Here is a 27,703-nt window from a genome sequence, read left to right as displayed (position 1 = left end):
ATATCACACACAATCTAATATCAACACCAGTTGCTCGCTGATTACAATATAGGCAAGCACTGCTTCAATAGGATATTTGATAGAATAGTTATAAGCGTTTCGTCCTCTGGAGAGCGGTGGAATGAATCACCAACACCCTGTATATACTTATACTTTTATACTAGGGCTAATATTTCTGTAGCTACTAATAACTCACAACTGAGATCACTCACTAGATAAACATTTTAGGGAATAAATTAGTGACTAGGTTGAATGAGATTTAGAGGAGCGAAGAACCGTGATTTTAAATTAAGAGTGTGAGAATGTGTCAATACAACAATGAACGTTTTTGCATAGAAACAATAAACCGTATATACTTTTAAGATATTTTCAATGAAGGATCATCATCATTTGTGTACCATAATATGATAAACTTATTGTATTCACTACTTATCACTCATCAAAACATCATCTTAATTGACCAATATCTAATTCAGAAAATTGTTCTCATAATAATAGTATTAAATAAGTAGTAATTAAATGTTTCATAATTTAACTAGATCACGAGATGATTTGCATTCGATTCTCCAATAACGCAATGACAAGTGCATACATACAGTGCATTTTCTCTGATGCATATATGATCTAAATCTAATAAGAATGATACGAATCTATGGCTTAATGATCATTTAAAAATTTACATACAAGGTTAGATAGAAATCGTAGTGAATGTGCGGAAGATAAAAATAATTTTGAACTTGTGGCTGTAAATTCGACAAGCGACTGGATAAAATGTGACTATATACTCAACAGTTGTATGACTGGTTTCCTACCGTAGATAAAAAGGCATGTCTGGTATTCTTTACAGAAGACATTCTTAAAAACACAAACTTCGAGAATGGATGATCTTATATATACAAGAATGAATATAAAACAAAGATCATCAAATATAGTTTATGTACATCACAATAAAGGCAATATTTTGTTCCGATTATCTTTTAATGGACGCCAAAAAACTGGGCATGTATACCGACCATCTGTGATTCTTGGTAGAAATCCAGGAACAAGCCAACCAGTTTGATCTTTCAAAAGTTGTGTATCATATTGAACGTTTAGTTTTTCATTTAAAACACTCAACATAGTGAAATTATCCAAGTATGTTTCAGTGAGATGTAATTTTGTACATAATTCTTTATTCTCACGAACATATTTTACAGCAAGTGAATACTAAAACATTTATGTATACAAGGTTAAAGAAAATGAATTTTTCGGATATTTCGAATTCACACAAATTAAAATAATCATGCATAGCTAAATGAACTATTAATTTCAATTGTTTGATATTTATCCGAGATAAACTTGTGAGAGCAGATAGCTTCACACTATTATACTATCACTACAATTAGAATACATGTATTTTGAGATGACTTAATTCTCTTTCCAGTTCATATCAACAATAAAAATCTCGATAATAATCAATCAACCTAAATATACCACATAATTTCGACATAATAATAATAATCCCTAAAACAAAGGTTTTCTTTTTTTGACTACCTCCTATTGTTAAAATAATCCATTACGTCATTGAATGAAAATAAAGAAAATTGAGCGAAGAAAATTTTCTTTGCTAAATTCTTTTTATTTTAACTATAGATTATTAAAAAGAAATTTTGACTTGATACCTAGTCGCGTATAATCAGTCAGTTAGTAACAACGTAGAACTTCGTACGTACGTACATCAGTTCGAGTTGCCATACCACATTAGCACACAGATACAATTGTCGATTCGAATCCCGTAGTGGTAGAGGTAGTAGGAGTATAAGCAGTAATCGGAAAGATTAGGGTTTGAAGATGTTATTCAAGGAGTATAATCCAGTGAAATAAGTTTGGAAAGAGAAAAAAAAGGATATGAAGAATTCAGAAGATTATAATTTGGGAGAACACAAAGATTGAATGCACCTGCGCGATTGCAAACGATTTTGAGCCATGTCATTCAAGGTCTGTAACCATCGGTTGCTATCATCTCGCGGATCCCAACCAGATAGTCTACACGCGTATAATCACTATTTTTGGTCATTTAAAATTTATATGTTTCAAATTCAATGTATTATGAAAAAGTGAGTAAAACCAATTTCTAATAAGTTAAAGTTTCTTTCTAATAAAATTTGAAATAATAAAGATTTTGAAGGTAAACAATACTTTGATTTATACCAGTACTTTCAACGTAATAATGATAACATCGAAATATATCGATATGAATATTAACATGTATGTGTTGTGTTCCTGCAAGAAAACATTGAAATAAAGTTAACTTTTCATTACACTTTTATGATTAGGACTAACTAGAAATATCTTTGTAGATTCCAGAATAGTATTTATGTTGACGCTTATGCGCTAATACATGGTTTAAAGGGATTGGGTGGTATGAGTCTAAAACAGGTTAATTGATGAATACGTATTGACTTTTCACTTTCACTTTAGACCTTGGATTTTAGTATTGACCTACAATTAGAATCCATCAATTTAATGTTTGGCTTCTCACAGCGTGATATGTACGATTATTTCGAATCCTTTGATTTATAACCTGTAAATTTCCACACCTCACCCTGATGTGAAATATAAAAGCTTCAACCGATGAGTATTTACTACAGTTTAGGTCTTTTTATGATTAACTTCCTTGTCTAGCTATAGAAGGGATGTTATTGAGTAAAAGTAAGGGTAAATGTTTGAGTAATGGGACAAACCAAATAAAAAGAAACTCAATATATGAAGCAAAACAATTTTAAACGAACTTTAAAATTCCCCATGGAATATTCAAAAATGAAGAATATTTGAGAGAACAATTGTTTTCAATAACTTCATCATCAGGCTCTACAGTTATAAGTCCATAATTATGATATTTTATAAAGGCCAAAAATAAGGCATGTATTAATGAATTTGACAATGTTATGTGTTAAAATTGGTGAACGTTTGCATCTCCTACGACATATATATACTTCAAAATTGTATTATTTGCAAATTAGAAAAGTCATTCAATAAAGGTCAGAATGATTTGGAGTAAAGTGTCCAGCCACAATAAGTAGAATAGTATTATAGCAAAAATGAAAATTATCAGAATGGGTTTTGTGGAGAGTTTTAGAAATTTCACAGGTTGAAATCATGAGTCGATTGAAGCTAGACCACCATGGAAAACCTGGAATCACTGGACGACCGTTTCGTCCTAGTATGGGACTCCTCACCAGTGCGCATCCACGGTCCCGCACCACGCGGGATTCTGGATAGCCATTATTTCGTAATGTGTTCTTTAGTATATCTATTTTGCCATCCACACTGCCTTCAGAACATAGTAACTTGATTCTGTGGTTGAGACATTGAACCAAATTTATTTTATACTGAAGAGGTGTGAAGCTTTGGAGATGGGTATACTGACCCGTCCATGTACTCTTTCTAAATATATTTCGCTTTATGGAACCGTTTATCCCTTCTAGAAAGTAGGACATCCAGAAAAGCTATACTGTTGTCTTTCTCTTTCTCGCTGGTGAATTTAATGGCTGGGTGGACATTATTGAAAGAGTTCAACATCTCCTGTTTGTTGATATTTTCGTCACATACGATTAGTGTGTCATCTATGTATCGACAGTAATAATCAAGCTTACTTAGGATGTCTTTAAACGGTCCATTTTCTGGTTTGGCCAGAAAAATATTAGCAAGGATCGGGCCTAGAGGTGATCCCATTGCTACCCCATCTACTTGTCTGAAAAATTCACTGTTAAACTTAAAGTTGATATTCATAGTGCATTCCAACAGAAGTTCTTTCATTTTACTTACTGGGATCGGTATCTCTATTTAGAAATATTGCACCAAGAACTGGTTAAGCATAGTGTTAAAGACGTCTTTGAATCTGTGGATACAATTAAAAATATGAATATAAATGGCAGAACCATGGTATCACTAAACATAACATCTTTGTTCACTAACATCCCTCTGACTGAAGCTATCGATTACATATGTGGTGGTCTAGCTTCAATCGACTCATGATTTCAACCTGTGAAATTTCTAAAACTCTCCACAAAACCCATTCTGATAATTTTCATTTTTGCTATAATACTATTCTACTTATTGTGGCTGGACACTTTACTCCAAATCATTCTGACCTTTATTGAATGACTTTTCTAATTTGCAAATAATACAATTTTGAAGTATATATATGTCGTAGGAGATGCAAACGTTCACCAATTTTAACACATAACATTGTCAAATTCATTAATACATGCCTTATTTTTGGCCTTTATAAAATATCATAATTATGGACTTATAACTGTAGAGCCTGATGATGAAGTTATTGAAAACAACTGCTCGCTCAAATATTTTACATTTTTGAATTTTAAATGCCTTTATTAATAATAATAACAATAATAAATTAAAATTATCTTACTTTGACATGATAGAGTTGAAGAAGACAAGCTGTCCAAGTACTATCTACAATTTGTATTTGTTTAAGATTACCAATGGAAATATTACAACTAGGATATTGATTTCGTATAATATTTACTGTTTCTTCAGTTAATGGGGGAGCATAACAAATACGTGGAGATTGATTCAATGAAAATTGAACTAAATAATTTATGAAAGTGGGAAATATTGATCCATGCAGAGATTTAATTCTTTCATCTGACAGATTATTATGTAATTTGTTCCTTTTTTTAAAAAAAAATGAAAATAAAAATACTTTAGTTCAATGTTCCGTAAAGATAAATTAATCTATAACATTGGAATACTTAATTAAAGAAATAATTCATTATAGAGATTTTTTTGAAAAATTCCAGATAATTTACTAATAATACACATGAACAGTAGATCATTGCCTTCATTAAATTGTGTCTCTCTGTTTATCATTGACAATGAAAACTTTAGGAAAGAACTACTGAAACGATCTGAATGTTTAAATAATTTAGAAAGATGAAAATATTTTATTGCATTAATTCATAGTCAATCAGTCATAATCCGTGGAAAGAACGAAACAAAACTGTGTTAGCTCAAGTATCTACACTGTATCAGTACAAGGAGATGAAATTAACGAGACGAATAAAAAAGGAATCTAAATGATTGTAGGGGAACTGATAATGCAAAAGACTAGATGTAGCGAATATGGTTTGAGAAGTAGAAATTGAAAAGTATAACATATGACGCTATATATTGGAACTCAAGATATAGAGTGTAAATAATGAATGCAACGATGTCATTCGGACTGATTCTTACTCACTTCACCCGATGTCTACCTGTTAATTTCGATAATTGTGCCGGCCCAAGTCAGGTAGTCTGGATTTACTAACACGACTCAGATCATCAGTCAATAATTTTGTAAGCTAATGCTATCTTGACTTGGTTGCCTCTGGGTTTCTTCCAATCTACTCTTATATTATCGTTAGGAGTAAGGAAAAGAACCTATATTCACTTTAATATCAGCCGAGATCATACATCTACGCAACACATTATTCATGTATAGGTTCAGATTAATGCTACCGTGAATAAACCAAATGAGGTGATGTTATATCCCGAAAAGAATAATGAATGGTAATTCTTGGGATCCATTTATGGACCAATGCTATGAGTATATTTTTATCGTATAATTGTCATGTAACTAAACTATTCATATTCATGTCCCTCTTATTATGAGCTTTATTTTGACCTATGAACTATTATTATACGATTTACCATTCTTGAGTTATGGCCTGTCTATTAATTACTATCTCCCTTATTCACAGCCACTTTTGGCTAAATATTGTACAAATGTTATTTTCTATTTTATGGTACGTTGTGGTCGGTTTGATTGGTATATAAACCCCGTATGTTTGAAATAAACGATTCATACTGCAGAGGCTGATACTGGTGTTCTGGACTTAACTGGCTGGGCTAGATAGGAAGCGAGACTAATCAGGACTCTAGGCTGCTCGCACGTGTTATATGCATCACTGGTTCGATCGATAATTTACTGCTCTCTAGTCGGCGGTTACAAGTTATAACAGGTGACTAAAAACAAACATTAATGATCAAGCTGAAAAATTATACTCTTACTCTCATTAGGAAGCGATAGCTCAATTAGCTCTGATAACACGGTATATTAAATTCTTTATTCAATATAATTTACGAAATCAAATCATAAACTTTTAAACGAGTGAAAATGAAAATTATCAACCATAACTATTGTGTAAGGGTTAAACTAAACTGTTCAGATAAATAAACTCAATGAATAGACCGAAATTATAAATTGTAAATCGATAGTATAAAGTTGATTTCTGTGTTAACTGAAAGATAAAGATAACCTACTCATCATCTATAGTATTTTTACAAGTCATCTATTTAAGGTGGTTCTGCTTGTGATATAAACTTTCTCAAATAATATAGAGCTAATGTTTGTTACCTACAGAGCTAATTCGTTGCTTCAATGCTTGTCATCACTATAATTTGAGATCTTTTTCTATCATTCTGTTAATTGTTTTTTTTTGTCATCTTCAATTACGGATTTTATTCACACATATATCGCCATAAAAAGAAAAGGAGTTAGAAAAGTCACAAGTGAATTGGTGAGCCTTAAATAGTAGAATCTGACCCAGGACACTATAGAACCATGTTAATTTTCTACACTTCTCAAACTAATCCAGTTGTATATCATCGAAAAAATTTGACAACACGATGTCAAAAGTCTGGATACTAAGTACTTTGGGATAAATGTAATTCGACAACTTAAATCTAGAAGACCAAGCGTAAGTACAGACGTTGTAGAAATTGTAAATTATACAGTGTCGTGAATCGTGTGTATTGATGTATCAATCAATCGTTAGATGAATTGAGTGAGTTTATACAGTTCAGAAATTTAACAGAATATAACAGTGGAATAGACACATAAGCAGTCACACATATGCAAGTGTAGAAGATAAAAGTTCACAATTAATGATACGAACAAGTACGGTAGATCATATGATTGTGCTAGAAGTCACTGACAGTATATCATATGAGGATCTTAAAATATAGACTGTTTTGTTTCTGTTGGGGTGATCCAGAAAATTTAGTGGCTGTAAAACACTAGTTCATTGTAACCAAACCTCTGTGTGTTGTGGACACGGAATCTTGAGGATATCTGAACATAGAAGAAACTGGTGGCAGATGATAACCAGTGATATTTTTATATTTTTTTCCAGCTAAATGTAGCTTGTGGCGAAGATTAACTATTAATTACATAAAATCTAGACTTATAACTGATTAGCTTAAAAAATTGATAAAACCGTTTTCTCAAATGGTATCTCACATTTTACAATATCATCATTACACCGTTATGTGGTTTCCTGGAAAATTTCAAGATGACGTGATTTTTACCTACAAACTGACATAATACAAAGTTGTCTTCGTACTGTAATCATGGATAGCTTCGTACTACCATTTTAGAAGAAAATTTTCTTGACTGGAACGTCTTGTTTCGTTTTATCAGCATTCAGTGATAACTATATTTGTATTTGTTAGGATATTCGGAAAAATATACCAATAATTATCATGTTAAGTCTAATGGTGTCCATTGGTTACGATTGGAGACTCTTGGTGACATGGCTCAGAATCGATCACAATGGCATCGGTGTACACACTCTCTGTCTTCCCTTAAACTAAGAGAGGAAGCATCCATTCCTCTAAGATTGTAGGTACATCTTGTTAGAGAGTGCCAACTGGCACAGACCTAAGTACGAAACTTCTCAATAAATACCTCAAAACACCAAACATTAGAACACATCAGTGAAATATATTGAATGAATAAACAACAAACAATGAAAAATAAAATTAAAATAGCCAAAACAGATGATTATTTACCATAACCACATTTCATTGTATTCCACTCCATGAGAATTGAATTCAACATCCATACCAACCGACACATCATCATCATCATTTAAATTTTTCTCTGATTCAGGTTTTTGTTCATTAAGACGAAGTAATTCTCTTGTTAAGACAGTAGTTAATAGACCAGCACAACGACCAGTTAAATAATGTTCTCTTTTACTAAGGGATTTATCACCATTAACAGAATTATTAATAGCGAATAGATGGAAAAGTTGCCCCAAGAAAACTATCACTGGTGAAACAAACAATCGCGTTGATATACTAACATTATATATTCAAATAAACAGAGAAGGCGAAAAATAAAACTTAGATTGTATTCATGACAAGAGATGACAAATAGTACTAAATAGGAAAATATATGACCCTCAAGCAAATATGAATTTGAATCTATGTGTATGGACACGCACATAATTATTTATGGTTTGTTTATTTGAACACATAAATATTGGTACAAGGGGGTACCAGATACACATGCGCCACACAATTCTCATTTCATTTATGTGAGGGCTGTGACACTGCCCGGGTGCCCAAACCGAAGCAGGTGGTTTTCTTAATGGGCCACACCCGGAGCCTTCGACCTAAAGGTCTGGTCCACAAGGTAGTTGAGCAACGTAAGGAGATGCAGTCCCATGGCAGCCGGTGACCAATAATTGGTCATGTCATTTGTTCCTTTAGGGTTCTGGATTCCATGTGCACCATTGGTTTGGAACCAGGGTTTTCCAACTTCCCTAGGTGTAATCTCCGTGTTCACCAACCGTATGGACACACACATATACATTAAAAACGAGGTGATGCGAGAATTAAAAATTTATAAATGGATTGTTATTTTGAGAAAAAATAGGGTTGAGGATCATTTAATACACTAATTAAAATTATGCAATGCATAGACTAAAACCAGAACGTTTTTGGCTTAATTATCTAAAAATTCAATGACAAGTTAAGGTTATGTACATTCAAACTATTTAAATGGAAATATACTCGATCTGTCTAGCCATATGTCTCAACATACAACAACACTCATTCGCGAAGCTTTTGCTTCGTCAGGTAGAACAATCAGTCACTCATATAATAACTGTATCTCAAAGACTAGTACACAATCTTATACGTAATTGTTGAACTGTATTAATTCAATAACACAGTAAATATAAATATGACTCGATAAATTTACAATAAGAATTAATAAAAATTTTGTCAGGAATGTGCTAACAATGGTGTTAGGGTATAATCACTGCCTATTTTTCCTTAGTTTGAAAACTTGCATATTTTAAGCAATGGAATTCAACAGCTTTTTTACGATACATATTCCTACGTGTTGACTTTATGGTCTGTATGTCTGTAAAACTTCATAAACTAATTTCCAGTGTTTTACCAACTTATAACTAGATTAAATGTAATTTTAGCTATGAAGTAGGGATAATAATTTCAGAAAATTTAAATTTAAAAAAAACACGGGCACTGAACAGTTATTTGGGTTTAGTTGAAGAATCATTAATAGCAGTGTGTACTTACAACCTCATACGAGATCGGATCCAGAACCTTTTACGTTTCATAGCTGGTATGAGAATTTGGACAGTTGGGTATGAACCCAATCATCTACAGTCCCATCTTCAGTCAGATTCCGAAACAGTATGACAATCATCCCATCCCATTAGTGACAAATATCTCACTCTCAATATGAGAGCTTAGAATTTAGTCACATGTCACCACATAATAGGTGGTTTGTAGAGTTTTCCTAATATGAATAGCTTTATACACGAACTGACATGGTGAAAAACATACGGTCACAACGTCTTGTGTGGGATCATAAGTGTGCACTTTTGGCTTCTAAATTATGATGTGTGCTCCCTCGATTTTAGTGATTTTCAGTATGGCTTGACTTTGTGATATATATTATCTTTAGATCAAATGAATCCTAAGTAATTACACAGAGGTGTTTGCAAGAAACTGTTAGCCAGATGAAGCGAACAAAAGACCAAAAGACAAGGTTGACAGAAAATGTGTGCATTCATCTACTGTTGCTCAGTGCCACCAAAGCACTCTGCATTTCATCAGCGTCTTCACCAAACAGGTCTATATCATCTGCGTATTCTAAGTCGATAAGTGGACCTCATGGTAGGAGATCAAACCCTGAAAACTCAGTCGGTGAAAACTTTATTTCCAGCAGTAGGTCTATGATGGACTTAAACAGAAAGGTAAAGTACAGCCTTGTCGGACATCACTTGAAGTTGCAAATTCAGATGACAACTTTCCATAAGTTCTGACTCAACAACTAGAAATGCTCAAGTGAAGAACGTTCACAAGGTTTATGTAATTCTGAGGTACGCTTTTCAATGACAGACACTGACACAGAACCTCTCGGTCTACAGAGTCAAATACTACTCTGAAGTCAAGCAAAATTGTCATTGTCGGATACCGATAAGTATGCCTGTGTTCTAGAACCTGCCGAATAGTGGCTATGTGGTCAATGCAGCCACGACCAGGTCTGAAATCAGCCTGATTTTCTCGTATTTGCATTTCTCGAGTCTTTGTTAGGCGTCCAGTATTTATTGAGGCTAGTATTTTAGATGCTATATTAGTCCAACTAATCCCTCTATGGTTATCACAGGACGATTCTGACCTCTTCTTATATATTGGAACAATCAGTGATTGCGACCAGTCAGATGGGATTACGTTCAACTCCCAGATTTTAGCTAAAATACTAGTCAACTTAATCGCTAAAATTGGACCACCATACTTAAAGACCTCTGGAGCCAATCCATCCGGACCAGCTGCTCTTAATCGTTTCGGATTAGCTATAGCTTGTTGAACTTCAATTAGAGTCGGGGGACCTAGTTCAATGTTCCATTCAAGTTGTCTAGGAATGGTGGGTAGTTGTAGAGTAGCTGAAGGCCAGTTGAACTGCTTCTTAAAGTGTTCCGACCATCGTGCTAAACGTCTGGACTGCGAGCAGATAAGATTGTCGTCTTTTACCGAGATCGTCTCGCTTACACTTGACTTCTTAACTCTGGTTTCTTTTATTGATCTAGAAAGCTTTCTTATGTTACCTACAGCCGCTGCCTTTTCCATTTCGTTTGCTTTCGTTGCCCAATACTGCTCACGATCGTTACATAGCCTATGGTTTAATCTAGATCTGATTTGTTCACGCTCTTCAACATGTTCAGAGCCTGATGAGATGAGTCTACGAGAATCCATCAGTGAAATAGTAGAAATCCATTGGTTTTTCTGAACCCTTTGGTTTAAATCACTGTTGTTTGTATATCTTTCAAGGGAACATCTAGGTCAGCCTCGTTTTCAGAACTGACTAAGTGTGACCTCAGTTGTTTCAGGAATCTACAAATGGTTTTCTCGTCACTTAGTTCAATCCTAATGGGTCTTCTTAGCGAGGCGCAAACAAATGCATGCTCGTATTAGAGCATGATCGGAGTCCAAACAGGTATTCCAGAATGAGCGACAGACTTCGGTCGAGCTTCTCCAACGATGACTGATGACAATATGGTCTAGAGTCCATCGCGGTTTGGTTCAGGCAGTTGCCATGTTCAGAAAGCTTTCTGTAAAAGTCATCTTTCAATTCATCCAGGTTGCAGGCGGTGTGAGTGTAGGCAGAAACGATGAAAAGGCAACGACATGCGTCTCTGTCCTTACGAGTTCTTACGGAGCCGTTTAGCCGAACAGCACATAGGCGACTGTTAACAGGGATCCATCCTAATAGTGCCTGTTCTGCCCTCGTACTTAGTGCTGTCTACACCTGCCAGTCTACAAGAAGTAGCCATTGGGTCGCCAGATACACAGAGGGTGTATCTCGTCGGCATCCCGCCTTGGCGAGGTGAGGTCAAGTGGATGACCACACTAGGATCCTGTATGTGTATTCCGGAGACACAGCATACATCAATAATACGAGACTATAGGGTTTTAACGAAGGAGGCCTGTTGGCCGATTTGACACAAGGTGCGTACGCCGAAGGCTCCAATTTGTAGTTTGGAGCGAGATCTCAGTAGACCTGGGACAGTGTTTCGCACAATAGAATCGTTTGCCATGGTGACACTTAAGGAACAAGTTAAAAGAATGTCAAGGTAGGAGGCATAATAGGGATTGAAGAGGGAGATTGATTATGAATACAGTGGTCTTGAGTGCTATTAAAGGTATGAGGGCGGTTATCACTTTTCGGTTGCCCACACCGTGGAAGGGTTCTTCTGGAGGTACCTGAAAATGAAATTTGGTTAGAGGTGGTCTTTGTGACATGAGAATGTGACCGCAGTGCCCAAAGGACAACTGCTTGAGGTCGGTCACACACGACCTTTCTGTGAGTAATTTTCGTGTTAGTCTTGTACTTGTTAAGACCATACCTCCGGAGACGGTAATCCGTGTGGTAAGGTGAGTTGTGCATCTTTGGGGTCGACCTCTTCTAAACCCACCCCTCTTTGTGGGAAGGCAGCATCGCTGTCATGCTGGTTGTCTGAAGGAAACACCTTACTGTCGTCACACCTCTGTACAATCAGCAGTACGACTTCGCCCTCAGACCTTGGGGTTTGTTGCTTTTAGTCTTACCGTTCTTCAACCAACTTATCTGGCATGGTAGGATCTTGAGGAACGATCGTTCCAGCCAGTATAGCTCGATTGGTTCATTACGATAGGCAAGCTCGACCACCACGTCACGGTAGCAGCAACGGTCGGAGGTCGAACGCCTTAAGCACTAAGTTAGTGGAAACTAACTACAAAGGTGTTATGTAGGTATCAATTATTTAGTCACCGTTACGCTAAAACAGAGATAAATGAACTAGATAGTGAAATTACCTACCATATATTCTATGGGATAAGGAAACTAACTCAAAGACATCAATGTTAGCTTGGATTGGGATTGTCATACAGTAGAAATAAGTCATCTAAACATACACTAATTTTATCAAAATATTTCAAAATATACGTCTTATTTCGAAGAAATTTAACACAGAAAGATAGATTTGTAGAATACAGGATAGATCTCATGATTACCACTTAGATTCATATAATTGGATGGCGGATAACTATGATACAACAAAATAGTTAATGATGGGCAAAATAAGTTGACTAATTATTTAACCATATAATATACTCTTAAAATACATTAGTTTTCCATCTAATAGTATTGATAGTAGCAACAACAGAAACTTACTCTACATTCCATTTAAAACGGTAAGGTGACAGCAAATACAAATCAAATGAACGTAACCAACAGCTGGTTTCATGGTAAAACTCTGTTGTCGCGTTAGATAGATCAAAACATGATAACTGGTTAAACCAAAACTTGATTAAACGCTCTTGAGTATTCTCTGGTGGTGGCCATAGAAATGGAGAGTGATGATTTGCTGTTGAGCATCTAAATGAATAATATTCAATGTAAGTGAATAGTTCAAAAGCTGATTGATTGATTAGTTGAATCCAAAACAATATTTGATTATTCAGGTTACCCTTTGTAGAGGGATTATTAATTCCTAAAAAGAAACGCAATAAGAGTACAAAGTAGAAAGAAAATATGTCGATCTCTTCTTGACTTCGATACACATACAAAGTGTACAGAATTTTAAAATTATAGCTCTGAGTGAGCTATCACAAGAAAGGAAAACATTCGAATGTACGCTGGAAACAAATAAGATGGTTCAAACACTAGATTGTCAATAGTTGAGTAACAAGTCTGAAACCACTTACTTTATTCCAGTTTGTGGATATTTCAAACCACTCAGTCGCATAATCAGACGTACTGATAGACATCAGTGTTAAGTTTTATGCTACTTCTGTCTATTTAGCTACCCAAATGTAAGGTTCAATCATAACTCACTAATGATCAAATGGCCAAACTTTGAGGTCCAGCTCATGTGCAACCAGAAAAAAGCCGAGATAAGGCATCGAATGACCAAATGCAAGAGAAAAATACTGTAAGGAAAATTACATTTTACCAAAAAAATATACTATTTATACACTTTTTCAATTGCACCTTAGGTTTACATCAACTAGTTCAAAGATTTTGCACCCATTCAAATACAGTCAATACTGCTTACTAGTGAGACATGAACCGAATCCAACTGAATGAAAAGGCCATCTCCACATCCAGAAATAACACTATCCAATCTCTTAAGTTGAATTTATCTGGACATACAATTGAAGAACGCGGTGGCGGTTGAGTTATATAGCTATCATTGTCATGAGACTTGATGTGAATAGTTTCTAATTGTCAAAATCATATAAACGATTTATTTTGTAACAATGTCCAATAACTAAGTACATTTTCTAAGTGTTTTTTAGTGGAAATCCTGTTAAGACTTATAGCTAACAGAGAAGGAAACCGAGTTACAAGTATATAAAAAACAATTCAATTTTTAAAAGCTTTGTTAATTTGAAAATTCTTTTAATCGAAAACACACTTTAGATTCGGTATACATTGAATTTTAATAAAAACAATTTTCAAACTAATTAAATTTCTGTCTACCTGGCCTCTTGATTAGATAAAACATCCTGAAGTAACCTACTATTATATTACATCAGAATAATGTTGTATGATTAAAGGAAGTTCCCTAGGACGTTCTTCGTTTCTACATGATACTTGTTAACATCCATCGACATAACCTATAATATCTTCTACAAAGAATTGTGATCAACTGATACAGACACCATATTCCTAGTTAGTCGATAATATATTTAAACCAGTTTCCAACTAACAAAGTTTGAACAGTTAGGAGTAGTAAATAAATGATATATTTATAACAATTTACCCAATGCTCAATTTATTCGGAATTATCAAATCAAACCTTGGTAATGATACCTACAGTTAGGAGTAGTAGTTTCAAAGCCAGGAAATAAACTTGATTTATGTGTTAATGAGGCTTTTTAATTTTGAAATATTTTAGATACAATAATTTTGATCGAAAAACTGAGTGATCTGACTCTGAATTTTTAGAGAAATGTAAGTTATCTCAGGGTTTTAAGTAAATCTAACTGGTGAATGCTAACAAACACTAGTCCAACAGGATAGGTCAGTTTACTATTTAAAATTATTATACAGTTATAAATAACCTACTTCGGATAGAATTGAACGTATTATTTGTAGAATAATCATTGGAATTAGTTGCTGAAGTTGAATGATCATAGTCGACAACAATTGAATCACTATGATCATCAACGTTGTCAATATTATTATTATTGTTATTATCATCAGTAACACCAGAAATAATAGCATTTTTCAACTGACGTTTCAATTGTTTATTTCTACGTTTACGTTCTTGCTTAAATTGTTTTCTAGTTAAATTAACTGATTTTTGTCCACTGGATGAGTTTAAAAGAAATGCAGCATTTCCAATTTGATTATTTTTAATTTTTTGTGACTTTTGTTTATTACACTTTATGTACATAAGTAATGAAGAATCAGGAGATAATTGTAATGGGTAGATTGAATAAAATTTGGCCAAAAAACGCTCCAATGATGTGGATAAATCTGGTGAACTAAAAATAAAATTTTCGAATTAATAACACGAAAAAGAACCAATAATAATTCAAACAAAATAGTTCTTTTCAAGCAAGAAGAAACAAGATTTTCAAATGAATATTCTAGAGAAGTATTGAGAGAAAGAAAACGTCATGTACACAAGCAAACATTAAGCATTCAAAGAAGATTTCAGTTTAAAAAAAGATGAATAGAATGAATGAAACAAGCTTTAAGCTAATGAGACTACAGGTTTATAAAGTTGCTGATTATTTTTATATCAACTGTAAATTTGAACTGAGTAGGATTGAAGTGATGCTTAGAGGAACAATGAATGAATAGGTGAAAATTATTCTCTGAATTTATGCCGTTTTTTCTACCTCAGTGATTTTCTTCTCATTAACGTGATATTGAAACGGTGGGAACTCTAAGTAAAGGCTTTTAACTTGTATACTGCGTCGTTTAAAAAAAGATCACGACAATATATATATAATACTTAAAATTTGAAAAAAGAATTCAATCGGAGCGTGATTCTACGCTTGTTGATTTTCAATGATTTTTTAGTTGATATCAATCTATGACGAAAACTGTTTTCAAGATAATAATAATAATAAAGATGAAGACAAAGTGATTGAAGAACTATCTAAACCTACACGTAAAATAAAGCCAGTACATCTCAAATTAATGGACAAAAAAGGAAACTTAATACAAATATGAAATAAATCATAGAAACCAAGCACGACAATGAACGAATATGAAGGTAAAGTCGAATAAAATGATAAGTTTTCTAACTGAACGCTTGAGTAATTTCCCTAAACACTTCAAGTAACTCCAGGCTAAATCTACAGGGAAACACGAGAGAGAAGGTGCAAAGTGCAAAAAGAATGCTTTACTCGAAGGTAAGTTTAAGCATATTAAATCGATGGTATTTATGGTATTTTAAATGGCCTTGGGTTTCTAAAAGTTTCTGGAACCACAGAAAATATAATAGCAGGATAGGTAATTATCCAATCAGAAATATGACGCATGACTCTTCACTTTCTACATGTTTCTGAGAAGCTTATATTTAACGTTAACTGGAAAAATTGTTTCCCAGTGTTTACAGGGCCCCTCTGGGCTTTTTAGTGGAATAAATAGGATCTCTCCAACAAAAGAATGAAAATGAGTTTGTAGGTATCAATGCCAAGGTTTGGCTTGGTAGTTTCAAATAAATTGATTTAATTATAAATATATTTTTTGCTATATTCAATGAGATTAGAATATTATATATATGATCAAAAGAATAAAAATACCCAGTTTGTTTTGTATAGACTGTATACTTCGAGGTCAGAGATCACTTATGAGATTCAATGGGTTTCAATGAACTAATTATTACTCTCTTGTTGAACTGGGTTAGAAAACCGACATTAATCCGATAAAAATAACAAAGGGAAAAACCTTTGATCTTTAATTTCATGTTGATAATTCCGTACTGTGTTAAACATTAAGTGTTGAGTCAAAGGATTATACCTGTAAATTTTCTCATTTCATTAGATCAACATTTGATGTTTTGCTTTGATAATTTTAACTTACACTATAACGTTCCACCACTTCAAAATCATCTATCGTATAAATAAACGTTTGAATAAAACATACATAGTAGTTCATTTGAGTGAAATTCATGAAAAGTAAGTTGAATTAGTGAATTAACAGTTCCGTAACACCAAAACATACATAATAAATTAGATAGCTATTAAATTTATTTCCTGTTAAATTTAATTTCTAATAAAAATTTTAATCGGACAATATTGCAAATCAGACAAGAAAAAGTGATTATTTTTTAATGACTCAGGCAAATAGTTTTAAAACGATGAAACTCAGTAACACACTAACACTCACATTTCATTTACATCCAATCTCCAACCGGAATAATCACGTTTCACACTAGAATGAGAAATGAAAAAACTAACTTCTTTTATTTCGAAGACAACACGCAAAGCACGAAGAAGATAGTACAGGCTGCTTAATACTTCCTCATTAGGATTTTCATTAAGTTCTATTCAAGAAAAAAAGTTAAACAAAACATGGTGCACTTAAAAAATCACAAATTAGTACTTGTTTCTTAACAGTGTAACTTATTTAGTAAATCTAGTCTTGTGTTGTCGATTTCCAGTTACACTGCATGAGGGATAGAAATACTACAAGGCTGGGGAAAAGTAAGAACGTGAAACACAGTTTAAACCAGCAGCATACTGGTTGAATTAACGAAAGACAAATTAAGTTAACCACCAGGTACTTGGGTATGAGTCACACTCTTGAAGTGATGGCTAAAGGTAATGGTCACCTGCTCAAACGAAAAATAAGAGCGGGGCTCGAACATAGTATTTAATGGCTAAAACTAGAATGCTTTGACTTTTTTCTAGGGAACATTTATAGTGAAGATGACCAACAAACAACAATGAAACAGATCTGAATATAGAAACATAATGATATACTAAAAACATTATATAGACATATAAAATGTTGTAGACAACTTATTTTCATCTTGTTTTTCCTATGGTCTATGATAATCTTCAAACCTACCTTCTATCTTGGACATAACAGAAGGTAAGATAAAAGTCTTGATACACCGCCTAAAGGCATCTTTAGTGAGTGGGTACTGTCAGAAAATTTTTAGTTTTTATCTATACATGATTCAAGCTTCACTAAATATGTCCCGAAAATCTGAAACAACAATTTAAGTCGAAAAATTCATACTAACTAACCATCCAATAGAATCAAGCCTTCATCAATCAAGCCATGTATCATAATCTGGTCATCGTAGTCCTCTTGACACCAGGTTGGAGTATAATCAATCGAAGAACTGTCGGAAATCTCTCTGCTTGTAAAATTCCTTTGATTTTTCTCACTCCGTTTATGCTGATAATTTCTATTATTCACGACAATGTTTTTAATTGAGGAAGGGAATATTAGAGACTGTTTGACAACACTGAATAAACCAGAATCAAAAGTACGCGATGTAGGATGGAAATCAATCAATTCCTTGAGATAATACCCTTTCAAAGGTATATACAGTTGAAGATATTCGTTTGAAAAATACGGTAAAGAGTACAACCAAGGATGATGACTTTGAGAATAACTCAGAGACATCGTATATTGATTATCTTTCAAATAAACCATGGTAGTTCGAACCAAATATGCACGATACTTCGATAAAGTTTTGAAAGTGCGCTGAAAAACGTCGAAAGATAAATGGAGAAACCCATTTTAAAGTCTTATAGAAGACGAGCATATATGTTAGCCTTCCACCTCATCTTACTACTAACCTTTTGGTGGGAAATGATAAATATTTACTTGCTGTCCAGCAGGTTCTAAAAACCTTCGTATATTTTAAGCTACTTATGAGTAGTGTCAACATTACTACAAAAAACCAGCAAGTCGATTGGATGTAAGGCGTGGTTTCATTCCAAAGCATCTCAGAAAAATGTGCAAACGTACCTCATACAAAAAGCAAATACCACTTCTTTCAACCGAAAACCCTTATATGGATCCAACCTCACTGTAGCTTCAACATGCAGAAAAGCAAAGCTAAAATTTGAAATCCTCTCTTCTATACAATCACTTTAAAATTCGTCATAAGGCACTTTTCCATGTTGTTCGAAGAATGATAGTTTATTACTATATTCAGCTGTAACATAAAATCATATGCGGCCAGAAGAACAAACGGTTGCAGAGAGACAGGTAGATATCATCAACAAAGAGCCGGGCACAGTTATGAGTTGAATCAAGTTAACATAAGTGGTACGAGATGGGATGCAAGAGAAAACGAAATAATGTAAAAATGATAATAAAAGAAACTAAGGGCTGAGAGTATGGTCCGAAAAGGCTGTGGAAAGGTATATATTGGAGGAATACTGGAGTTCAAGATCGTGAATATCACTGTGAACAATTCCGAGCCATACCATCCAAAGTCTTCAACCACCGATTGAGATTACCAGAGATTTACCAGTAACAATAAAAAAGGCTAAGAAGACCACAGTCAATACTTTCAATTCTTGGGTATTTTTCCTAAACAGAATATGAAATAACCCAAGGTAATTGATATTCCCCAACACTATACCAATACTCATAAATAAGTCCTACATTCGCTCAGTTAATAGCCTTTTTATATAGCAATATTGACTAACAGAGTTTTGTGCGACATCATATAACGAATGGTGGAAGTACATAATTACTGAAGTATTTCAAAAGGACGACCGTGCATGTAAGTTTCATTTTCATATTTGAATATGGCTAGATTTATGTAACATTTTGTGTTTATGCTTTTCGACTTTCTGTTTGTATCTATACTTCACTATCTTAAGGCGAGAAGTTAATATAATCTCCTGTAACACAATGAAATGATACGAAATATTCTTATCATACATTATTTCATTCCATTTAGATATACCATTTGAATGTAAATTTATCTTTTTATTTATGTGATGAACGCACTCCATAAATAGAATTTTGTAACTGTCGTCCTGTGTTCTATACCAAAACTGGAGCTGGCTGTCGAAAGTGTGTAACGTAGATAAGTGATTACTGCTCGATTGATATACTAGAATTCTACTTGTGGTATCTAAAATAATATATGCGAATAACCGGTCCAACGATTTTTGAGAAATTTATTCAGCATTCACTTCTGTTTACTAATTCGTAGCCAATTCATATTGTTCTATATACTACGTGATTTATGATATGTAGTTACATTATTATCTCTCTCAACCTATGTTAACTATATTTATTCTGATCATTTATCTCACAATTTCATTTAACGTATAAGCTTATTCAAGTTAACACTTTATATTAGTCATCCCGACACTAAAGATTTCATTTTATTTTATATTACAGATGATCCTAACTTCACATGCTATAATTTAAATTGATGTACTCTGCCTTGAGCCTGGTCATTTTTGGATTAATTTGGATATATAATTGTAGAACCTGAAGAGAACTTATTGAAAAAAAAATCTTCATTCGTATATATGTTTTAATACGGTAAGTTTTCAGCAACTGGAAGTGGAATTAAATGATTAGAATCGTAAGGGGTTTCCTTTTGTTAAACATGTAAAAAAGCAAAGATCTGAATTGCTTTTCAATTTCTCTACACAATTAATAAAAAAAATATTTTAAAGGGACATACATTTTGTCTTAAATTATTATAGCATTGAATCATAAGATTAGAATAAGCTCGAAAACGTATTGATTGTTGAAGTGAATCGAAAACTCCTGAATAAACTGATTTTGTTCGGTTGGATGGTTGATACAATATGCTCATAGTCGTTGTTAACCTACAATGTAGACCAAATGTATAAGCAGAGAGGTGGCATCCGAGAAATTTCCAAACTAGTTCACTTCTGTGTAACAGATTAAGAGCAACCTGATCCAATTCGAATATTATATCTGATATCTTTGGGTGAGTATATGCTATCTGAAACACATATATTGAAAAGTGGAGCAATATATGAAGGTTGATAAATAATAATAGTATTTATTATTTATTTATTTGGACACATGAATATTGGTACAAGAGAGCGCCAATATATATGCGCCACACAGAACAATGAATATTCGAAGAGGAATACAAAGAAAAAAAAAAACTAAGGAGCACAAAAAAAAGAGAGAACAATAACGAAGAGATTGGTGTAAAGTAATGTGCTAGTAATCAGGGAACGCAAAGGTACAATCGGAAGAAATCTTTCAGGTAAGGGAGACACAACCACTTTTTATGAAGAAAGTAAAAGAAGGTTACAGCAGGATCGCCACTGGCTTCTATTCTGAGCCATATCTGATAACGTCTCTAGCCACTGTGTTGCACCATCTCTCAGACCCCAACCAGGGAGTCGTGAAGGACCGACACAAGCCAGTCCTTTGCAGCTTTCTTTCATGCCACGACACCATGTCATGCACTGACCATCTCTCCGCTTTTTCAACCAGTCCCAGAGTCGGCAAATAATGCACGACGTGGAATTCTCTGGGACGACATTCGTAGAACATGTCCAAGCCACCGAAGTCGGTGTTTCAAGATGGTGACACCAATTGAATTATCATCTCTGTGCCCGAACACACGATGCCGAACCTCTGCATGACTGACATGGTGTTGCCACTGAATGTCAGCAATCCTTCGGAGACAGCGATGATCGAACACAGAAAGTCGTCTAACGTCCTCAACTCGGAGAGGCCAGGTTTCACAAGCATAGAGCAAAACTGCTCTCTTCGACGCGTTGTAGATCCGACCTTTTACAGCCAGACTAACATCACGAAGGCGCCAAAGATGGCCCAGATTGGCATAAGCCGCTCTGGCTTTCACTATACGTGCATTGATCTCATCACTCACACCCCCACCAGCACTTATGCAGCTACCCAGATACACGAACTTCTCGACTACGTCTATCTGCTCACCATCCAGGGTGAGTACAGGATTGGAATCCTGCCAGTCTTGTAGAAGTACTTTGCACTTCGAAGGTGCAAAGCACATACCATACCTACGGACACTGATTGCCAACTGATTAAGTGCGGATTGCATGCCTTGGGCATTATCGCACAGTAAGACAATATCGTCCGCATACTCAAGGTCGAGAAGTCTTTCTCCAGGCAACAGATCTACACCACCATTACTTACATTCATCAGAGCTGTTTCCAGAATGTCATCGATGGCAAAGTTGAAGAGGAATGATGAGATTGGGCAACCCTGCCTAACCCCACTGTTTGAATGAAACAATGGAGAGAGGTGGTTGTATGAAAAACGACTCATAAGAGTAAGTAGCATAACTCTTACCATTATGGAAGGAGTAAATTATAATATTTGCATGAGAAATTCGGTAATTTACTAAACGTAAACAATACTGGGAAACGTCATATGAAAGGTCAAATTAACAACTGCCTACCAACTAAAGTCAAATGTAAAAAACCACTGAACAAGTCCGAATACATCTTGTATTACCATGAAAGCCTTATTAAAAGTCAAATACATGTTAATTATTGGTACATAGTGTATTGTTTTTACAGTATTCCTTGTCCTGCAATGCAATTTTACATACAGTGTTTGAAAGACGTTAACATATTAAACAGTTCAGAATACAAATCGAAATTGTAACGAAAATTCTTGAACGGAATTGATTCCGTCTACGAAGGAGATAACTAACGCCAAAGGCTACAGAACAAAGAAACGAAAAAGTAATGGGATACCTGACTCAGTTCGTTCCATTTGCAAATAATATTAAGAGGGGCGTACCACACCAAACTTTTATTTGGAAGTGGTAACTTATCACGGAACCCAATTATGACTAATATCCCTTCATATTTCGATATATCAGTAAGTGATTTGGCTAAAAACTAGCAATTAGATGAGATGTATTTTTCTGTCGATAACATTTAAAATAACAACTTTCCATCCCAAAATAAAACACGCAAGAAATCCATTCCTATTGATGAACTGAAACCCAGTATTATGGCGGTACATAGTGACTCAGTGAAATGGAGCAACTTAAAAATAATCACAGCTTAGACAATAGCGTTGCGAAGAAGTGAACATAGAAGAAAATGTAAATCTTGAGACCCATTTACGAATTATCATCATTATCTATATTTTTGTTGCATAACTAGTAAACAGTCGTATTACTGTATTTATACATTCTCCTTACTGTAAGCTCTCAGTGAACTTACTAACTTTTCATACGATTTGTTGTTCCTTAATAATTGTTAATTAATTATATACTGTTTGCTCTGCTCCCCTGCGCTTATGGCATGATTGTATGTAAAGTATGAATTCATATTTGGGATGCGTTGCAGTTTGATAATTTATATAAACTAACGAGTATTTAGGATAGATATAATGGATGGTTGGAATATAGAACAGAAGTTTGACTCCTGTGTTCTGTTTTCGGAACGAGGACTAGGAATAAACGAACCAACAGAAGTATGCACTATTTGCCACACAAACTCAGGGTTATTCTTGCCAATACAGGCGTACAATTGGTCGAAGCCTAGGACGCTAGCGATAGCCAAAATGGTATACAAAAGAGGCCCCCAAGTGCCCTGGTATGGCAGAGAGGGGTGGGCCCGCCCTCCCTCTTGAAATACTCTTACACGGCCACGCGTATACAGCCTCTGCCAGCCAAGTCCTACTCATTGTCTTCTCGTGGCGGGGGTGTTGTTTACGAAAATGAGAGGACGAAAAGCGAATGTCCGGCGTTTTAACCGGATTCCAAACCAATGGTGCACATGGGCTCCAGTATCCTGAAGGAACAAATGGCGTATGAACCAATCGTTGGTCACCGGCTTGGAGATGTTATTTAAAGAGTATAATCCAGTGAAATAAATTTGGCAAGAGGAAAAAAGGGACATGAAGAATTCAGAAGATTAGAATTTGGGAGAACACAAAGAGTGGATGCACCTGCGCCATTGCAAACGATTTGGCGCAGGTGCATCCACTCTTTGTGTTCTCCCAAATTCTAATCTTCTGAATTCTTCATGTCCCTTTTTTCCTCTTGCCAAATTTATTTCACTGGATTATACTCTTTAAATAACATCTCCAAACCCTAATCTTCCCGATTACTGCTTATACTCTTGCTACCTCTACCACTACGGGATTTGAATCGACAACTGCATCTCTGTGCTAAGGTGGTGTGGCAACTCGAACTGATGTACGTACGTACGAAGTTCTACGTTGTGACTGAGTGACTGACTGACTGACTGGTCACCGGCTACCATGGGACTGCATCTCCTCACGATGCTCTACTGCCTTGTGGGTCAGACTTTAAGGTCGAAGGCTCGGGGTGTGGTCCCCTAAGAAAACCACCTGCTTCGGTCCGGGCACCCGGGCAGTGTCACAGCCCTCACACAAATCGAATGATTTATGTGGCACATATCTATTTGGTGCCTCCTTGTACCAATATCTGTGTTAAAATAATAACAATAATAATAATACAAAAGGGTAGAGAAATTCTAATCAGAATTCTAATCTGAGAATCGAACAAGTGATATCGACTAACATCTCAGACATGACAAGCAGATCAAACAAAACCATATTTTGGGATACAATTTTGTATCGGTTACCCAGAAATATCAATCACTAGGAAGGGTAACGAAAGGTTAGATCATAAGTTATTAGGACAAGCATAACAATTATGCTTAGAACTAGTCAGTTAAACGAATAAGTTCAATCGCTTCGTGAATAATATTAGTGTATTCTGGCTCGAATGTAAAGAAAGTTTCATGGGGTTTAGCTTAGTTACACAATGATTGTTGCTAAAAACAGTAGACTAATCAAATTTGAGCAAAATGAATATTCAAATAGCTGACCCATATATTTTTCACAAATCAAACATTATTATTAGATTACTGAAGTAAGTCAGCTAAAATATGGTCACAACAAAAAAACCAACCTAACATATTACAAGAAAAAAATATAAATGATGAATTGGTGAGCCAAAATCACATAATCCTTGTATAACCACGTAGAGTGAGTATACGAACATTATAAAAACTCATAAACTTACTTGTACAATCTTAACGAACAGCTGACAAATCTCATCGCAGAAGCGAGGGTCATCAACTCGTCTACAAAATCGCCCAAGTACGAATATTAAGTTTCCTATTTGAATATCACACCCTGTATTTACAGTAGAACCCAACAGTTTCTGATGTTCATCGACTACTTTTGATATAAAGTTGCTGGATAGAGATAAAACGTTTTTATCTAGAAATGGAATTGTGGTTATTCCTTTTGCCAGTGGATCCAAGAGACGATTGAGAGCCCGTAAAGCGGACTGACGAAGAGCACTATCCTCAATGTTTAGTGAATGAATAGAACTTTCAAAGATTCGAACACTAGTTTCATCCCCTTGTATCTAGGTTATTCATCATATATAATTAATAACTGTGCACACCTTGCAAATTTCACGTTCTTTAGGAAGGATTATTCTCTTCTTCTGCAAATTGATTACTGTCTCGTTTCGGCATTTTAATTTCCGTCCAACTTTAACTCGAACCTTTTGAAAGTCTTTTTTACTTTTCACCATAACTTCAAGCAAAAGAATAGTTGAAGGTAATAACAGATACTTCAAGATGTAAGTTGAAACGATGGTTTTGAATTGGCTTTCAATTATTGCGCCGCTAGTCTGAGCAACTAGCTAATGCAATTGGCTTTCAAATAAATGGAAAATAACAGCCATATATGCAAGAATGTGGTTGCTCAGTCTTAATGACCCACAAATTACCCAAAGAAATGAAACAAAATAGACGTATGATAAAGAACGTACTCAAGCGACTTTTGGATAAATCTATTCAACATAACTTCGACCAAGACTCAGTACTTGCCATTTACATGTCGATTGTTTAGTTCTTGAGGGAAAACAAACATTTACTTCCTAAACGCAACTATTTTTAGAAAAGCCATGGCAGCCAGACAAAGGAGAAAGTTATTCGGTTTCGACAGCTAGAATTTACAGTCAATAATAATAAAGACTAGGAATTACTGGTATAAATTAGGGACTGGTACGTAAATTAAATGTTTCCACACTGACGTCTATCGCTTACCTACCTCAGTTACATGAAGTTAGGATTCTTTTTTAGTGACTACAAAAAAACAGCTGAGCTAGCGCATTACACATTCCATAAAATAGTGAGAACTGCCAAACAATTTGTTGGATACCCTTTTATGTCTGGACCTCTAATATTAGTCCTGCTAATCGAAAAGTTTGATAAGGCTCACGACTGAACAAACAACTTGAGCAATTTTGTCGGTGTCTGATATGCCGTAAACACCAATCATAATAAACAAGTTACTTCACGGTTACTTCTTACAGAAATCTACCTCAGAGATAAGTAAGACAATCTAATGCATAACTTGTCGTTGTCAAAACACGTGTTTTCTAGTGACCGTAAAAATGCTGGTATTGATGTAGAGTTGTTTCGTTTTTTTAATCTTATGCATTTAGTGTTGTTATCTAGAGCATATCTAGCTGGATACTTAAAAAACAATCGCTGATTTACAACAATAACTGCTGACCGTAATTCGAACCTACCAAGTGATTGAAATTTCCCAAAATCACTCTGAAAATTTTTTACGACCGTTCACTAGATTTTTTCACTGAGACAGGCCTTTTACTACGAACCGACACTAAATACATACACTAGTCCTAAGTCCGTTTATAGTAAGCCAACCATTTATCATTACTGTCTGATGACCGACTTGAATGTATTGAAACCTCACCAAACTTTCAGCTAAAATATAATCTATCATTTCCGAAAACCTGCATGTATATACTTCACTGAACAATATTTAACCCTCGACTTCGACAGTGACAATTTTTCAGACTTTACTATACTCATTTCGCAATCAGCAATCCGTAAATCCCTTAGGCCAAACAACACCAATATCACCTGCCAAACACCATAGTACCGATAGCTATTGAAAACTTGCTCTAGTTCAAATGGTTCAAATGGTTCAAATGGTTGTGGACGGAATAGAAGAAGCTTTCGCTTAACAGGCTTCCGTGTCTAGTAGCAGGGGATCACCAAATCCTCCAGGCAGGAACCTAGGTATGTTAACAATAAAAAAGGAAAAGAAATTGGTAAATCATAATGTGATGCTGTCCTTGGTCCTTAAGAATAGGTCAAGTTGCCTCTTGAAGGACTCCTGAGAAGTCGCTTGGACTAGCTCGGCCGGCAGCGAATTCCAGCTTTTGACAACTCTTAAGGAGTAGAAGTTGTGTCTACATTCCGTCTTGCTATGTTGTGTTTCCAGTTTCTGGGTGTTACCCCTTAGATTATTATTCGAACTAAGCTTAAGTAGGTGTTTAAGAGGATGTCCAGAAGTGTTAAGAATACTATAAGCCATTAGTAAATCACCTCTAAGACGCCTATATTCTAGTGGGTAAAGGTCTAGTGAACGGAGGCGTTCTTCGTAAGGCTTAGATTTGAGTCCTCGAACTGATTTCGTGGCTCGCCGTTGGATACGCTCCAAAGTGACCTTGTCCTTATGGAGTGAGGGGGAGTACTATGTTTCCGTACTCTAAATGGGGACGGATGAAACTATTGAAGATTGTATGGAAAGTTCGTCCGTCAAACTGTCCAAAAATGCGCTTCAACGTTACCAGTGCAAGGTTTGCTCGGAAGGCATTTTTGTCACAGTTATTGTAAGACTTCAAATCGTAGAGCACCAGGACTCCTAAATCTTTTTCGACTTGGGATACTACTAGAGAGGAGTTTCCTAAGTTGTAACTGTAGTTTGCGACATGTCGCAGATGGACTACTTTACACTTTGAAGTGTTAAAGGTAAGTCCGTTATCGTCTGCCCAACTTTGAAGTCGAGTCAGATCCTCCTGAAGTGCCTGTGTATCGTCTTGGTTGCGTATCTCTCTC

The 27,703-nt window shown here is 35.0% G+C and overlaps 1 protein-coding gene across 1 annotated transcript; it reads right to left on the bottom strand.

Moving 5' to 3' along the window:
* Positions 1–588: 588 nt before the first annotated feature.
* On the bottom strand, positions 589–26,804 carry MS3_00001612 (uncharacterized protein). Its single transcript, XM_051209082.1, has 10 exons — positions 25,228–26,804; positions 24,838–25,188; positions 20,481–20,768; positions 18,061–18,526; positions 17,195–17,351; positions 14,915–15,336; positions 13,016–13,334; positions 7,837–8,127; positions 4,415–4,676; positions 589–1,206 (listed from the first exon to the last, which is right to left on the bottom strand). Exons 1-10 carry the CDS (start codon positions 25,357–25,359, stop codon positions 943–945), a joined length of 2,952 nt encoding a protein of 983 aa, XP_051074504.1. The 5' UTR covers positions 25,360–26,804; the 3' UTR covers positions 589–942.
* Positions 26,805–27,703: the final 899 nt, after the last annotated feature.

The sequence above is a fragment of the Schistosoma haematobium genome, chromosome 1 (genome assembly GCF_000699445.3).
Source record: "Schistosoma haematobium chromosome 1, whole genome shotgun sequence".
In the NCBI taxonomy this organism is placed as follows: Eukaryota; Metazoa; Platyhelminthes; class Trematoda; order Strigeidida; family Schistosomatidae; genus Schistosoma; species Schistosoma haematobium.
Note: the sequence above shows the minus strand (reverse complement) of the source record. Positions and strands in the feature narration are given on the sequence as shown.